At 26.0% G+C, this 14,573-nt stretch overlaps 1 protein-coding gene across 3 annotated transcripts; it reads right to left on the reverse strand.

Annotated features, from left to right (window-relative positions):
• Nucleotides 1-114: 114 nt before the first annotated feature.
• LOC129962019 (zinc finger CCHC domain-containing protein 9-like) lies at nucleotides 115-11,751 on the reverse strand. 3 transcript variants are annotated; one of them, XM_056075681.1, is made up of 6 exons: nucleotides 11,618-11,751; nucleotides 7,295-8,000; nucleotides 4,447-4,588; nucleotides 3,127-3,216; nucleotides 2,962-3,033; nucleotides 115-301 (listed from the first exon to the last, which is right to left on the reverse strand). In XM_056075681.1, the coding sequence occupies exons 2-6, from the start codon at nucleotides 7,994-7,996 to the stop codon at nucleotides 162-164; spliced, it is 1,146 nt and encodes a 381-aa protein (XP_055931656.1). In that variant the 5' UTR covers nucleotides 7,997-8,000; nucleotides 11,618-11,751; the 3' UTR covers nucleotides 115-161. The 3 variants fall into 3 exon arrangements, with proteins under 3 accessions (XP_055931656.1, XP_055931657.1, XP_055931658.1); XM_056075682.1 differs by having other exon boundaries at nucleotides 11,565-11,688; XM_056075683.1 differs by lacking the exon at nucleotides 11,618-11,751 and adding an exon at nucleotides 11,102-11,317.
• Nucleotides 11,752-14,573: the final 2,822 nt, after the last annotated feature.

The raw sequence follows: 14,573 nt of genomic DNA on the forward strand, positions 1-14,573 counted from the left end.
ATGTGATGGCAATAGTAAATAATAGACTTATGAAAAATTCAAAAAGTCTATTTTGGAGACTGATCATAATTATCTCAGTTCATAATGAAAACAAAAAGTAAGATAATTAATAAATACAATAAAATACATTTGTTTTATTTACTGCTGTAGAAATATGTACATTAAAATTTTACAAGTTTAGCCTTCTTTCTTTTCTTTATAGTTTCTTTCACATCAGTCCTTGTATCGTCTGTAGGTATAATTTCTGCATCAACACTTTTTTCTTCATTAATAGTATAAGCTGTGATATCTGATTCTTCATCTAAAAAATAAACCACACATCCAATTTCATACTAATTAAGAAAATATTCCAATACCATTTTCAGAGAGGGTTTGTTGGATATGCAATGGATAATGAATGTTTACAATTCAAAAATCACTGTGCAACATAAGGCATCAGTATCAGATTTACTGTACTATTGTAAAGAGTTTTGCTTTTGGAAAACAATTCACTGATCACCAATATCATCAGCTTTGTTATACAAAAAGATAATTTGTTTTTATAAGTTTGTTTTAAATGTTCAATATGCGTACTGTTTATTATAATAAATATTTCATAAATTATATTGCATACATAGTTTTTTATTAAAACTTAAACACAGTTTATTCAGCTGTCATCTATATTGGATATTTACTAATTTTTAGCTTAGTTATATTTGCATCTTGTGTTGAAGTTACACAAAGATTATTTTAGGGTGGACTTATAATTTTGAACCATAATCAGATAATAAGGATGATACCTTATTCTCCCCCCCCTCTAAACTTTTGTATCATATCAGTGAGAGAATATTTAATGTAAATAGGCCCATTTTACACAGCAGTCGAGGACAATCTGCACATCATTCTAAAGGCAAAAAGAGGCTGGCACAATAAAGCAAGTCAAGTGGCTAGCTTTATATAGCCACATGGATTCATTTCTAGAGAAACTGATATAAAATATTTAAATTAGACAGAATTATACAGCCACAGGCCATCTAATCTGCCTATTTACAATCTAAGCATTGTGTTAGATTGAAATGACATGAGCAATGTTTTTTTCCCCCTTAATTTATTTATGTAAACGAATTCAGTCTTCCTTTTTTATAGTAGTGACATCTTTGCTTCTTTATAGTCACCAATATAAGCAATGGGATGTCAATTCTATATAGCTACAGCAACACTATGAATTTTATAGAATCCATAGTTCAATTTCTGATGACTGTTAGAAAATCAATTATTTTTTCTATTAATTAAAATATTTTAGACTGGTGAGATTAAATCTTTAAAATATTTGATGAAGGCATATACCAAGCATAGAAAATTTTTTAGGAACATAAACAATAATACACACAACTGTCATGTAATAAATGTATACATTTTTAAGTAGGATTGCTGCTATAATTATATACTACATAACATTTTATACATATTATTGACACTTCATAAGAAAAATGTTACTTCTGGTTTCTCACATTTATCAGTAATTTTTTAAAGTTATGTTTAAGTTTTTAAGGTTAATTATATAAGTATTTAATATTTAATTGATAATTTGGAATTTAAGGGAAATTTATCAATCCTACTATAGAATGTTTAGAATAGTGTTTGTTTGATATTTCATTAAAACTAGAGAGAAAATTTTCTTTATTTTGGTAGTTAGTCATAACACTGAATTGTGAGCTGAAAAAAACTAGCTCTAATGCAATTGTTAATTAAATCTTTAAAACTGGAGGAAAACTACTAATTTTCAACACTGGTATTATTATAGCATCAATTGGTAATATTAATTTCTTTTACTTAAAGAAGTTATAAAATAGAACTTCTAAAACATTATTTTTAAAATTTTCTATACTGGTAGAAATTAATTTTCAAGGAATATATTTTAACTAATATGCTTTCTTTATTTAGTCTACTGTATAGAAATATATAATTTTCTATGAAGGTCTTAATTTGATGCTATTTAATTACTAAGACAAAGTATTCTAATGTATTTGTCATTAAACAAGCAAACAATATCATCTATCTCAATTTTACAATATAAAAAAGAAACTGGATTTTTTGTCAAGCAAGTAGTTCTAACATTTTGTTTGTTTCTTTTTCATATTTGATATGAATATGATACTAATGCTTCGAGTTTCTTCTTTCTACAACATTTTAAAAACAGAGATATGTGATGTTGCTTGTTCAGCAGCCAGATATTAAGATAATGTACAAGGGTATTAATTATTTTTCAAAACTATTTAATATTTTGAAATATATGCACAGGTAAAAAAAAAATATTTGTTTCAACTTTTATTTGGTACATTTTAATAAAAGGCCTTAAGAAGTCATTTTGATAACAATATACTGCAAAATTTTCTTTTATGCAAATATATTTCATCATAAAAAAATTAGAATCTTGTAAATTTAAAACAAAACAATATGGCTATTTTGAAGTAGGTCATTTCATAATATTTGAAATTTAATTAAGCCTTAACATTTAATTAGGCTTTTTTGAAGTAGATTATTTCACAATATTTGAAATTTAATTAATCTTTAAGATATAATATATACGTAAATCTTATAATGCTACTTATTTTAGTTTATGATAAAGGTAACAGTATACATAAGCTACCAGTTAAGTTATATAAGTTAGTTAAAAGCTAAAATTTATATTAAGAATGTAAGATAAAGAAGACTGATCCATCTATGTCAAATATGTGGGATACTTGACATTTTTTTTTTAAATTAAATTCTCACAGCTGTATTATTAAACAAGTTAATGTAATTATGGTGATTATTGAATTTAAAATAAAAAATAAGTAATTTAATGTTAGGTAAAGATCCAAAATTTTAGTCTGGTATTATTCAATTAATGATGTTTTCATGTTGCAAAGACTGAAGCACTGAATATATGAGCAATTTTCATTGGAAATTACAGATAAAATTGTTTAAAATTTAACTTACCATTTCTTTTCTTTAAAGTTGGGCAATCTTTCTTCAAATGATTAACATTTCCACATAAACTGCATTTGCCTCCTGTTTTAGAATGTTAAATTTAATAAAAGTAAATAACCATCTCTTATAGTAAGCTTATATGTATATAAAATAAAAATTAAAAAGAGCATTCACCTTTAATATAAACACCATGGTCATTTTTTGGGCAGTCTTTGCTTATATGACCTTGTTCTTTACAAACAAAACATTTTGCAAGTGGATAACCTACAAATAATGCAATACATATTAACTTTTTACATTAGTAATATTTTTAAATAATGAAAGCTATAAAAATAATGCTTAACTAGCTTAGAAATTGAATCATAGCTTTTGAGTCTTTAAATCAATTATAAAATAATAAGAGTAATAAAGTAATAGGAATAATTTTATAAAGTAATAGGTGTTGTAATTGTCACATTGTAGCTATTGAAAATGTATCAATATATAAAGAAAATTTTGGAAAAAATCATGCTAAACACATAAAAAGTAAAGTTTAAAATAAATTCAATATAATGAATTGAATAAAAACACGATGGTTTTAATTTATCTTTTTATATAGGGAGAAAAGTTTAATACAAATTTTTAAAACATTTTCTTGCAATAAATACTAGCATGCAAACCATCATCGTATATAAAAAAAACAACTTTTAAAAAGCATTTTGAGATTATTAAATGCAGAATCAGAATTTATTTATAAGACCATGCTTAGAAAGGTTAATTTTTGGAAGTAATACAAAGCAAAGGAGAAGTTTTCTCAGAATGAAATGTTTTGTCTCAACCGATAGTTTTCCTTAAGTTGTTCATTCTTGGATTTGAAAAGAGAGAGAGAGAAAGCTGAAAGGACATTCAGCAATAGAGTGAACTGACATTATTTGTGAGTTTAGGAGCCATAACAACCACTCATCTTTTTGCATACTAACCTTTAGGGAATACAATCATTAGAGAAAGTCCCAGGACAATATATATATATATATATCTTAAATTTTATTTAGCTAGGTAAAATTTATAATCCCTTGCAACTTCATAAAAAACAAAATATGCTTATTTTCCATTTTTTAAGAATGAAATTCACATATCAAATATTTCGTGATGCAGTATGATGAGTGAATGAAATGATTATAGATCACTTAGAGTTAATCAAAGAATGTAATTCTGAATAATTTTCAGAGTGCAGTCCATAAGGAAAAAGTTAACTAAAGAATTTTTTAGAAAGGAATACATTGTACAATAACATTTATGGTTGAATTCAAACAACCGTTTTGTAGAAACATTGAAATTGGAAATTTTTAATTAAGAGACAGAGGATCCTTTTTTCATTTTTAATACAATAAGTAATGTAAAAAAATAATAAAATATAAAGGAATAAAAGAATGTTTTGAATTGAAATATAATGATTTTAATAAAAAAATACACACTAATATTTTGGTGATACCTATAACAGAAAATGTTACATACCTTCAATTTTTTCTGGACACTTATAAGATGTATGCTCAGCTGATCCACATTTGAAACAAATACCAGTTTCTTGATTTGAGTTACCCAATGGCATGGGGCATTCAGCAAGAAGGTGACCTATTTGTCGACAGTTGAAGCATGGCTAAATAAATATAAGAAAAATTATAATTTTGTAGCATGAGCAAATAATAGAAATGCAGTTCTAACATATAAATGATATTTTAAGATGATTAAGATTTCTATGTGTAATATAATTTTTCTTACTAAATGTTGGATATGATTGCATTTTCAAAATATATATCTCTATAAAATTCATTACAATAAATTAAATTTTTTAAAATACCATAAATGCATTATTCCCATTTTATTGGATCAAATATTTTATTTTATTATTACTATCCTTTAGTAATAGGCTCATTTACTAGGAATAATCGTTCTATTTCAATTAAATCTTCTATATATATCTATATGATTTTGACTATAAAATTGTGGCAGACATTAAAATCATGTTATTTTGAAACCCTTGCATATATATATAACATTATGCATATAAACCAACCTAATGAACTCATGTCACTGACATCAAACTGCTATTAAAAAAAATTAGCAACTTCATCTTTATTTCTAATTGTACTGTACTAATGTAAACTACATAACCTTCTTTTATTGCTTTTAATGGTGGGGGCAAATATTAGATACTGAGTGAAACAATGAAAAAGAATTGAATTCCAGTACAACAATGAACTTAACTTAATCTAACTGATCAATAATCTACAGAATTGAAAATTAAAGAAAAAATAAATAAAATAAAATAACTGTCAAAATTTGAATGACATTAAATTGGCATTTTTAAAAAGACAATTCTTTAAAGAAAAACAGCATCACATACATATGATATGTTTATCCATATACATACAACTATCTATTATTATTATTTTTTTACAATATAAGTCTGAACATAAAAAGAACTAATGGCATCAGAAGAAAGGCAGCATTAACTGAAATATATTTTTCTAATTTAGATTAAGGTGACCATTTTTTTTTAACCTGAAACCAGGACAACAGGAATTTTGACCAGCTACGCCCAAATTTTATAAATTTTTATCAAAAATTCACCCAACGGCCAATCTGTATACCTAAGTAAATAAAAAACTTTTAGATATCAAAAAATGTTGCGTTTATTTAAACACAAGAAATGTGAAAACTAAAATATGATTTTACAATATAAAAATAAAACATAATAAACATAACATAACATGATAAGTCATACCTAATATAATAAAACATAAGGAGTTATTTAATTTAGTTTGTTTTTTTATATTTTTCTGAGGAATGAATTGCTTTTAACAAATTTTTGTTTTACTGTATATTTTCATAGAATTCCATACAGGTTGCATTTAAATTATTTTGGACAATCAACAAGGATTTCAAAGTTTCCACTTTCAATTGGGTTTTCTCGCTAGTCCAGATGTTGTTTAATGAAGAAAAATCCCGTTCGGTCGGTGCATTAGTTCCTGGCATACAGAGGCAATACTCTACCAATTTGCCAATATTATTGGACACATCATTTTCTTTAAAGGCTTTAAAAATTTCAATCCACCTATCTCGTGGCGGCCCTGCTCATGCGACACCTGACGATATCACATGGAATTATCAGGGTTGCCAGTTCTAATTTTATTATTTTTATTTTATTACTTTTTTTATTTTAATGTTTTGTAATCTAAAACCAGTACTTTTCGTGTACTGGTTTTGTTTAATGACTAACCAGGACTTATGCCCTGAAAACCAGTACTGTACTGGTAAAATCAGTACGAATGGTCACCTTAATTTAGATATAAATTATGTCTGTAACTTGACTACTTACTTGTACCAAATTCCATGATTTTCAAAATAGTGTATGAAAAAATAGTATTTCCTATTTTATTATAATCTAACAGTGAATAAAAAAATATTGAAATTCTACTTTAATAATTTTTAATGATATATTGATAATTTTCAGTTTGTATAAGAACATTCATTAGTTATGTATATGCATAGTGGTACTCTTAAGTTATAAGACTCCAACTTTTATCAGACTTAAATGTTAGCACTAACAGATTAGTGACAAAATTCATCTCTAGATTAATGACAAAGGTTGTTGTTACAATTTGACATGATTTTATCAGAGTTCACCTAAAAGAATCACATAGTTGATGTTTTGAGATTTTAAAAATATCACAAATGTTATAAGAAAATTTTGGGATTTAAAAGATTTCATTAAAATAATCTAACTAATTATATTTAACTGAATTTCTTTTCAGTTATTAATACTTCATTTTCTTATTCATTCATCAAATTCTATGTGCCAAAAGATTTTAATAATTAAAAACATGTTGTGAATAGGAAGTTTAAAACTATAATTAAATTAAATCAAATATTTGCTTTTATGATGGGAGATATCTGAAGGAAAAGAAAATTGCCATCTCCCTTCTCAACAGTCATACACTTTTTAGACTGCACATGCTGACAGCAAACAATGTAATCATCAAATACATATAGATATGCTTAATATTCACATTCACCTAGCTTTCTAGATAATTTATTCAAACAAAATGTTCAATATTTTGTTAAATGTTTTGAAATTTAAATTTTCAAGTAATAACTAAGAAAAGGCTATCTTTGAATAGAAATTTCTAGCATTCCTTTACTTACATCACTATTACTGTTACACAATAATATTGATATTATTTTTAGCTGCTTTTAAAATTTCTGAAAGCTATGAATTTGGTTTCAGAATTATAATAAATAAAAAAAGCAAATCTACAGAAATTCTGAGAAGATAAATTTTAAACTTTGTATTATTACATACCTTTGTGCTCATTGATCTTCGAAATTTCAATTCTTCTTTCCTCCTCTCTTTCCTAGCAATATCTTTTATTGCTGCTGGGGGCAAACCCTTTTCTCTCAACCTTCTTTTAATAATATATAACTTGCGTTCTATTTTTGCAGGAAGAAGTAAGATCCCATTTTCTTTCCTTTTTTTCTCAAGCTTTTTCATAAAAAGCTTCTTTTTACCTAGGAAATCTTTCACGTTTGGTGATTTGTCATCAGTCTGAGATACTTCTGTACTTTCAACATTATTTGAAACATTATTATCATTTGATTCTATATTTTTTAATTGCTCTAATTTTGCTTTCTTTCTTTCTTTCTTTAACTGTTTCTTTGACAATCTTTGAAGCTCAGTACCAGCCTCAGTACTTAAATGCCCTTCATTTATTTCTTTTGAAGAAAATTTGGATGAAGATTGAATACATTCACCTTTCTCTTGTTCTATATTCTTAAATTTTGAATTATTTTTATTTTCTGGGTTTTCAAATTTTTTTCTTTTTCCATCAAACTTTTTCTCTTGTTTCAGTTTTCTTTTTTCCATCCGTCCACTCTTAACTTTGGTCTCATTTGCATTATTAGTAGAATTTCGATTTTGATTCGGCCAAAATTCTTCCCAAGGTGTTGCATCTTCTGGTAGTTTCTTGTGTTTTTGACTATTCCCAACTCTGGCCCAACGTGTCATGATCCTTTAAAAAACACAAATTATAAAATGCTTTAAAAATCAAGAGAAACTTACATATATTTTCAACAATTGAATTCACCAAAAACTTTCTTAATAAAATATAAATTTAGATGATACAATAACTATACAAATATTATTAATCTTGTTTCAGTTAGCTATATAACAGCCAAAATACATGAAGCAAAATAAAGTTACAAAGTAAAAATATGAAATTTTATTTCTACATCGAGAATGCTCCCTGCATTTAACCACAATTTTCAGAATTTACCTTAACAAGTCCTTAAATCAGGTTTTGTTTCAATTTATATTTTTAGAGATAATAGGTGAATATCATTATTTCCCATGTTTTCCAAATTTTTCAAAGTATAAGATGTAATAACCACAATATAGTATAGTTCACTCTGCAATTACTATTACGCTTAATAATATAAGGCAGATACATGCTTTACAGTAATGCAAATTTGTCATCAGAAATTAACAAAGCAATTATAAAGAAAATATTTATAAATAAGCACATGTTTAAAAAAATGTTATTTTACCTACAAGGTTAGATTATTACATAGGCAACTGCCTACAGGTCTCATACATTTGAAATGCACCAAGATTTTTTTTTTCTGCAATTTTTCCAGAATAATTTAAATTTGTATTTTTATTGAATATATAAAGGCTATAAACTTGAATTTATCTATGTATACCTTAAATTATGGAATATAATTTTAATAACATTCCTAGTTAATTATGTTCTGTAAATTTTATAATATATTGCTCTATAATTAAAAAATTGTTCAATCCTATAATTAAATAAAATTCGAATATGTTAAAAATGTTTATTTAAACTTGCTTCTAGAAAATTACACAAAAGTTTTAATTAAATTTTTTTTACAGACGAGATATTAAAGGCAGCACTCTTACAATCAAATGTTTTCCTATTTCAGTTTGTCAGTATTTGTTACTTAAAACTGCTTATATAGATTAAATTAAAACCGATAAAAAAATATCTTAGTTTTAAAAGGAGTGGAGGGTAATCTGAGATTTCAATTGTCTAAGAGCCTCTAGATGATTTAATATGGCTCTAATGAGCATCCTAAATTTTTGAAATTTAAAGCCAAATATGAAATTTTGAAAATGAAATATATTAAATATAGCCAAGCTTTATTATATTTAATACGTTTTTAAAATGTTTTTCAGAATTTTTGTGCTTTTTTTTTTATTTTTTCAAAAAGGCATAAATCATTCACAGTATTAACATTCTGTGCATTATCTACATGAAAAACATAATAAAGTATTTTTTACATTACAGCCACATAACTAAGCAAGTTGAATAAATATAGCAATAAAATTTTCAATTGTATTAAATTTTATTGCCTCAGATGACTTTAGATATATGGCATAAAATCATTTATCTAATATCCAAGTATGGCATAAAACAACTTGTATTTTTTAATTCTATTTTTTATTCAGAGAAAGCTGAAAAAAACAACAACATTTTTTTTTGAAAATCTGCAATAATTATAGTTTTTTTACATATAATAATTGTTTCATCCTTTAAAAAAATTTCTTCTAATTAGCAGAAAATTTCTCTTTTTTCTAATCTAATATAAATAAATATTCAATAAACTAAGTATGTTTCTATTGCAACAATAAGAAATGAAACTGAAATTCATAAACAGCTAATAAGAAAAAGCAGGAAAGAGCAGAGGAGGGATTAAAAACATGGAGAGAATGAAGGCAAAATTTGGATGGGAATAATAATAATAAAAAGATCAGTTGCCTATATTTGAAGCTAAATTGATTAAACTACAATTTGGATAACTCTAACTCAGGATTGCTTTTGGTCTTCAAATGAATCAATTAATAGTGCATGCAGTCAGCTTTCATGGGCTGTCTAATAACCAACTCTAAATTGCATTTCTCTTGCTTGTTGATTTATTTTTTGCATTATCTTCAAAAAAATAAATAAATAAATAAATAAATAAATTTTTGCCAATTATTGAACTTTTGAAGTGAGAAAGTAAGCACAGAACCTCCAATTTTCAATGGAAAAGTATGTAATCAAGTAAATTAAATAAAAAATAATTTAATGGATTGCTATAGTTCTGCACAAACCACCATTACTTCATAAATTGACAATTCAAGTAAACAAAGTCAACTGATCTTGCACAAAGAAAATTTGTCTACAATTATTATCAGGCTAGTACATTTCCTTAGAAGCAAGCCTTTTATATTCTTTAATGAAAAATTGTATTTAAAAACTTAAATTTGATCTTAATTGAAAAAAAAAAGCCCTAAATATTATTCAAGTAATAACATGATAAATAAAATAAACGAAACTTTTTGCTTTCCACTTCTTAAAAAAATATTTCTGGAAACAAAATAAGAATGAACTTACAAAATTTGCCAAAAAATGGTCATATTATCTTCATGTTCTGAAGAGAAAAATAGCAAATTTTATAAAATGTCATAGAAAAATAACTCAGGTGTTTTTTTTAAAAATATATTACCTACATAAAAAAAAGTGATGAAAAATGCGGAATTATTTGTAAAATTTTTTTAAAGCAAAACAAATAAATAAAAGAGCTTACACCTGCTGGTAATGGACATTAATCCAGAACAGCAAGGAAGAATGTTAGCATTACAAAGTTGAGATAGTAATAAAATGAAGTTTTGTCATTCAAATTTCATTAATATTTTGACTTTCTAATTAAGAGTAAATGAGAATATTGAAGACAATACTATTGTTGATAAATGATATCGGCTTTATAAACTAAAATGATAAGAATTCTTTGTATGTTGATATAGTACAATTAGAAAACACTTCTGTTATTTGACACCGATTTACAAAGATTTTTTTATATATATATTCTAAAAACTTTGAAATCTAATGATTAGAGAGATAAAAATTTATATTTTATTTATCAAATATAAAAACGTTTCATAAGATCATATATCTATATCATGCAAAATACTGGACAAAATCAGCAATATATTTTGAAAATTACAGTATTTTATGAGAATTATTGAATTGAAAAAAACTATAAAATGCTTTTCATTTTATATCTTCAGGGCACTTAAATATGAATCACAGGTGAGTGAAAAATCATTTACTGCTTTCGAAATCGCCAACCTGATGAGTTCTCCAGCAGAGCTTGGCAGTCGAATTGAATGTCACAACTAGGATCGCCCCCCCCCCAAAAAAAACAATACTTGCGTAAATGAACGACTTTTCACATTTTTCGAACCAGCCTAATGCATACAAATTGAAATTCGAAAAACCTTAGCAGTCGCGGCATTATATTTGAAAGTATTTATTTCACATAAATTAAAAACAAACTGAAAATGATTCGTTTCCGTTTTAAAATTTTATTTTTAATAAATGCAATTAATGAGTAATAATATAAAGAAGAAAAAAACAAGGTTAAATAGCGGTTTTCCACACTAGATCCGCAATACAAATTGAAGAAAAATTCAATGGTTTAAAAGATTTGAGAATAAATACAGATAGAAAATATTTGAACGATTGGTTTTAGCACATTATTTTATATAGCCATCTGAAAAAGATATTAAATACTTTCTTCTAAGAGTAAAACACAAATAATATGAATTTTTTTCTTTTGTTTTTACTTGCGTATTCAGCAATTTCTTTGCAGTAGTTTTCAGAGAAAACGTGCGAATTTTTGTTATGATTATCGCCTGAATGTTGCCAATCTAAAAAATAATATGCTTGCTGCCAAACCATTTCTTGAAGTTTCTCACTTATGGAATTATGCACGGGTAGTCACACAACAATCTCTTCGATTTACGCCGTATAACAATATTTCTATACTTTGAATGTTATCTCCCTCTAACTGTAATTTAAACCCAGGTATAGAAATGGAACTAACACTGACTACTCTGGCAATCTGATGTCGAGAATGGGAGCAATTTTTATACAGTGAGTTATCCAATCTTAAATTTTTTGCCATGGCGTTTTTAAAGTAATTTTTTTTAACATGCTGACTGCCACGACTCGCTTGTGATTCATGATTATTGTAACAAATTGCTTTTCTAATTAGACGATCATCAGATAGATAGTCCCATCGAAAAAGTCATTTAATTATATAGATGGTTCGAGTATCATACGTGAGTCATGGCAACGAGCTTGTTATTAATGGAGACTGAAAAATAAAAATATAATTTGTGAGGAAAAAAAGTATTCTGTCAATTGTTTCAACGAGTAGAAATTTGGATTGCTATATCGTATAACCGGAAAAGGGAGAGGTAAGCTCTTGACATTCATACTATTCATAGAATTTATTGGGTCAATAATAATAATTTCAATACGTATTTTTTGAATTAATATTGTATTGTATATGAAAAAATTCCACATTTTTAATAAAATGTTATAATAGCAGAAATAGGGACGGAAAGTTCTTGAAAATCTCCTCATTTATATTCCTCGTAATTGCGAGGGGATTGAAGGTTGTGAAGTTTGTAGTGTTTTGAAGGTAATTTAATTTTGTATCTTCAATAAGTTTATAAAATAGAATGATTGTCCTCGTACTTTTTAATTACGTTTTTTAAAGTTTGTATTGCACTGTTATCTAATTTTAAAGAAATATGTAGTTTATATAATTCAAAAAATATCCGATGCTATAATTAAATAATATTGGATTATGTTAAACAAGTTTCGTCATTTTTTAAAACTAATTTGTATAAAATTGCTTTAAAATTTTTAAAATCTTCTTATAGGTGAGGTACTAAAATCACCACTCCAGAAAGTGACTTCAAATTAAAAGTTTTGTTAATTCAGTTTGTCAAAATTTCATGTTTAAGAACTCTTTCTGTAGAAATTAAAATTAATATGAATTAAAAAATATCTATTTTTGGAATCTTGAAAGGTGCAAGATTTACATTGCCTAAGCATCTCTAAAGAACTTATTTCAGCCCTGGTGCTTGCAATCAACAGTTCTGACAACTTGTTATGTTAAAGATTGACAATATTTTTATAGAAGAAATATTATTCTGTGATATATAGTAATTTAAAAAAAACCTTGTTTAAAAAATTGTTTTGTTGGTTGTGAATCTCCTAAAAATATTGAAAACGTGCTTTTTGTGTGCAATATTCTCTCCGTTAGAAAAAAATAAGCACCTACATTAATTTTGTTTATTTGTACAATTTTCAAACAATCATTATTTTGTCAACATTTAGTTAATATTTTGTTATTATTTTTTAAATCTTTTACACAATGATATTTAATTATTGTATATAGTAAAAGCATCTTGATAAGCATCAATTATATCTTTATAAAAAAGCTTATTTTCCACTACAAAAGTTACAAATATAGCTTGAATTAGATCAAGAAATGCTCTGATTGCGTCTAAAGTGCCCAATTTAAGCTCGAATTATAAGTGAAGAATAAATAATAAACTTTTCAATTTAATAAAGCTCACAATGATTCGATTGTAAAAAAAAAATTGTAACCTGGTCCCCAGATATAGTTCCAAATGTAATACAGGAAGAGCCAATTTAACGAATAAAGTAACCTACTTAGTTTCTTAAAATTAGGTTTCACTCTTTTATTTAGTGAAAGGCATCGCCTGATGTATTATTTTTTGATTTCCACTCCCTTATTATATTCAGTTAATAAAATATGAAACAATAGTTTAATATTTTATCTTTACGACTGCACCATTCCAAAATTTGAGAGCGGGGATATCACTGGTTACCTTACTCACCTTTCACGGATAAATACCATTCCTAGATTTAAATAATAATTCCTTTTCATGTTGACTTGATTGTTTAGAAATATCAAACAGAGGGCGCGAAAATAAATAGCAAAATGTGAATTTTTTTTTGTTTGCTCAAACACCTTACGCTCGCCCCGTGAAGTTGGGCGTTTAAAAGTTATCGATTGTTTTATTTTATCCGAATTTATGCAAGAGAAAATTCTGTATTGAAATTTTCCTCATAACGGGAATTGATAGCATGCTGCAACAAATTCCAAACCACTGAAAAATGTATGAAAATTCGTTGATTACTTTTAGTCATTTTTGTTAAAATAAGCGCTTATATTTCTATTGATATGTAAAACATTAAAAAATCTTGGCATATAATTTTACTTTTTAAAAGCAAAAATCAAATAACAAACACACACAAAAAAAATTCTTAAATAATGAAAGATAGAACTCGTATGTATTTTAGGTGCCATAAAGATTAATATTCTGGTCAAGGAGTTATTGAATAAATCCTTAGATTATTGTTAATTCATTGGATATCGTGTTAATATATTAGCATATCCTTTCTAGTACATAATTTGAATTAAATAATACAAAGACTCCTCATCGAAACAAAAAGATTTCCCTTTAAGATTTTTATCTATCACATTACTACACTGAAGATGAAGGGGGAAAAATGCAATTTAAAGTCCATATATAAAGTCCACAATCAATATGCAAGAAATATTCGCTTGCTTTTTTGATAAAAAGTAGAGAACAGCACGTTTGATGTATAGCAATAAGCCTCAGTCTTGGGTAGAGAAAAATGAGGTAAAATTCTGTCCCATTTATTTCATTTTCTTTCCAAAGAAAAATGATTATA

The sequence above is a fragment of the Argiope bruennichi genome, chromosome 2 (assembly GCF_947563725.1).
Source record: "Argiope bruennichi chromosome 2, qqArgBrue1.1, whole genome shotgun sequence".
NCBI lineage: Eukaryota > Metazoa > Arthropoda > Arachnida > Araneae > Araneidae > Argiope > Argiope bruennichi.

Excerpts from the sequence above, each read along its gene's own strand:
- LOC129962019 (XM_056075681.1), bottom strand. The coding sequence starts at position 7,996 with ATGACACGTTGGGCCAGAGTTGGGAATAGTCAAAAACACAAGAAACTA. Across the intron at positions 3,217-4,446 it reads GTGTCCAGAAAAAATTGAAG|GTTATCCACTTGCAAAATGT; the intron begins GTATGTAACATT and ends CATTATTTGTAG. Across the intron at positions 302-2,961 it reads AACTTTAAAGAAAAGAAATG|ATGAAGAATCAGATATCACA; the intron begins GTAAGTTAAATT and ends TTTATTTTTTAG.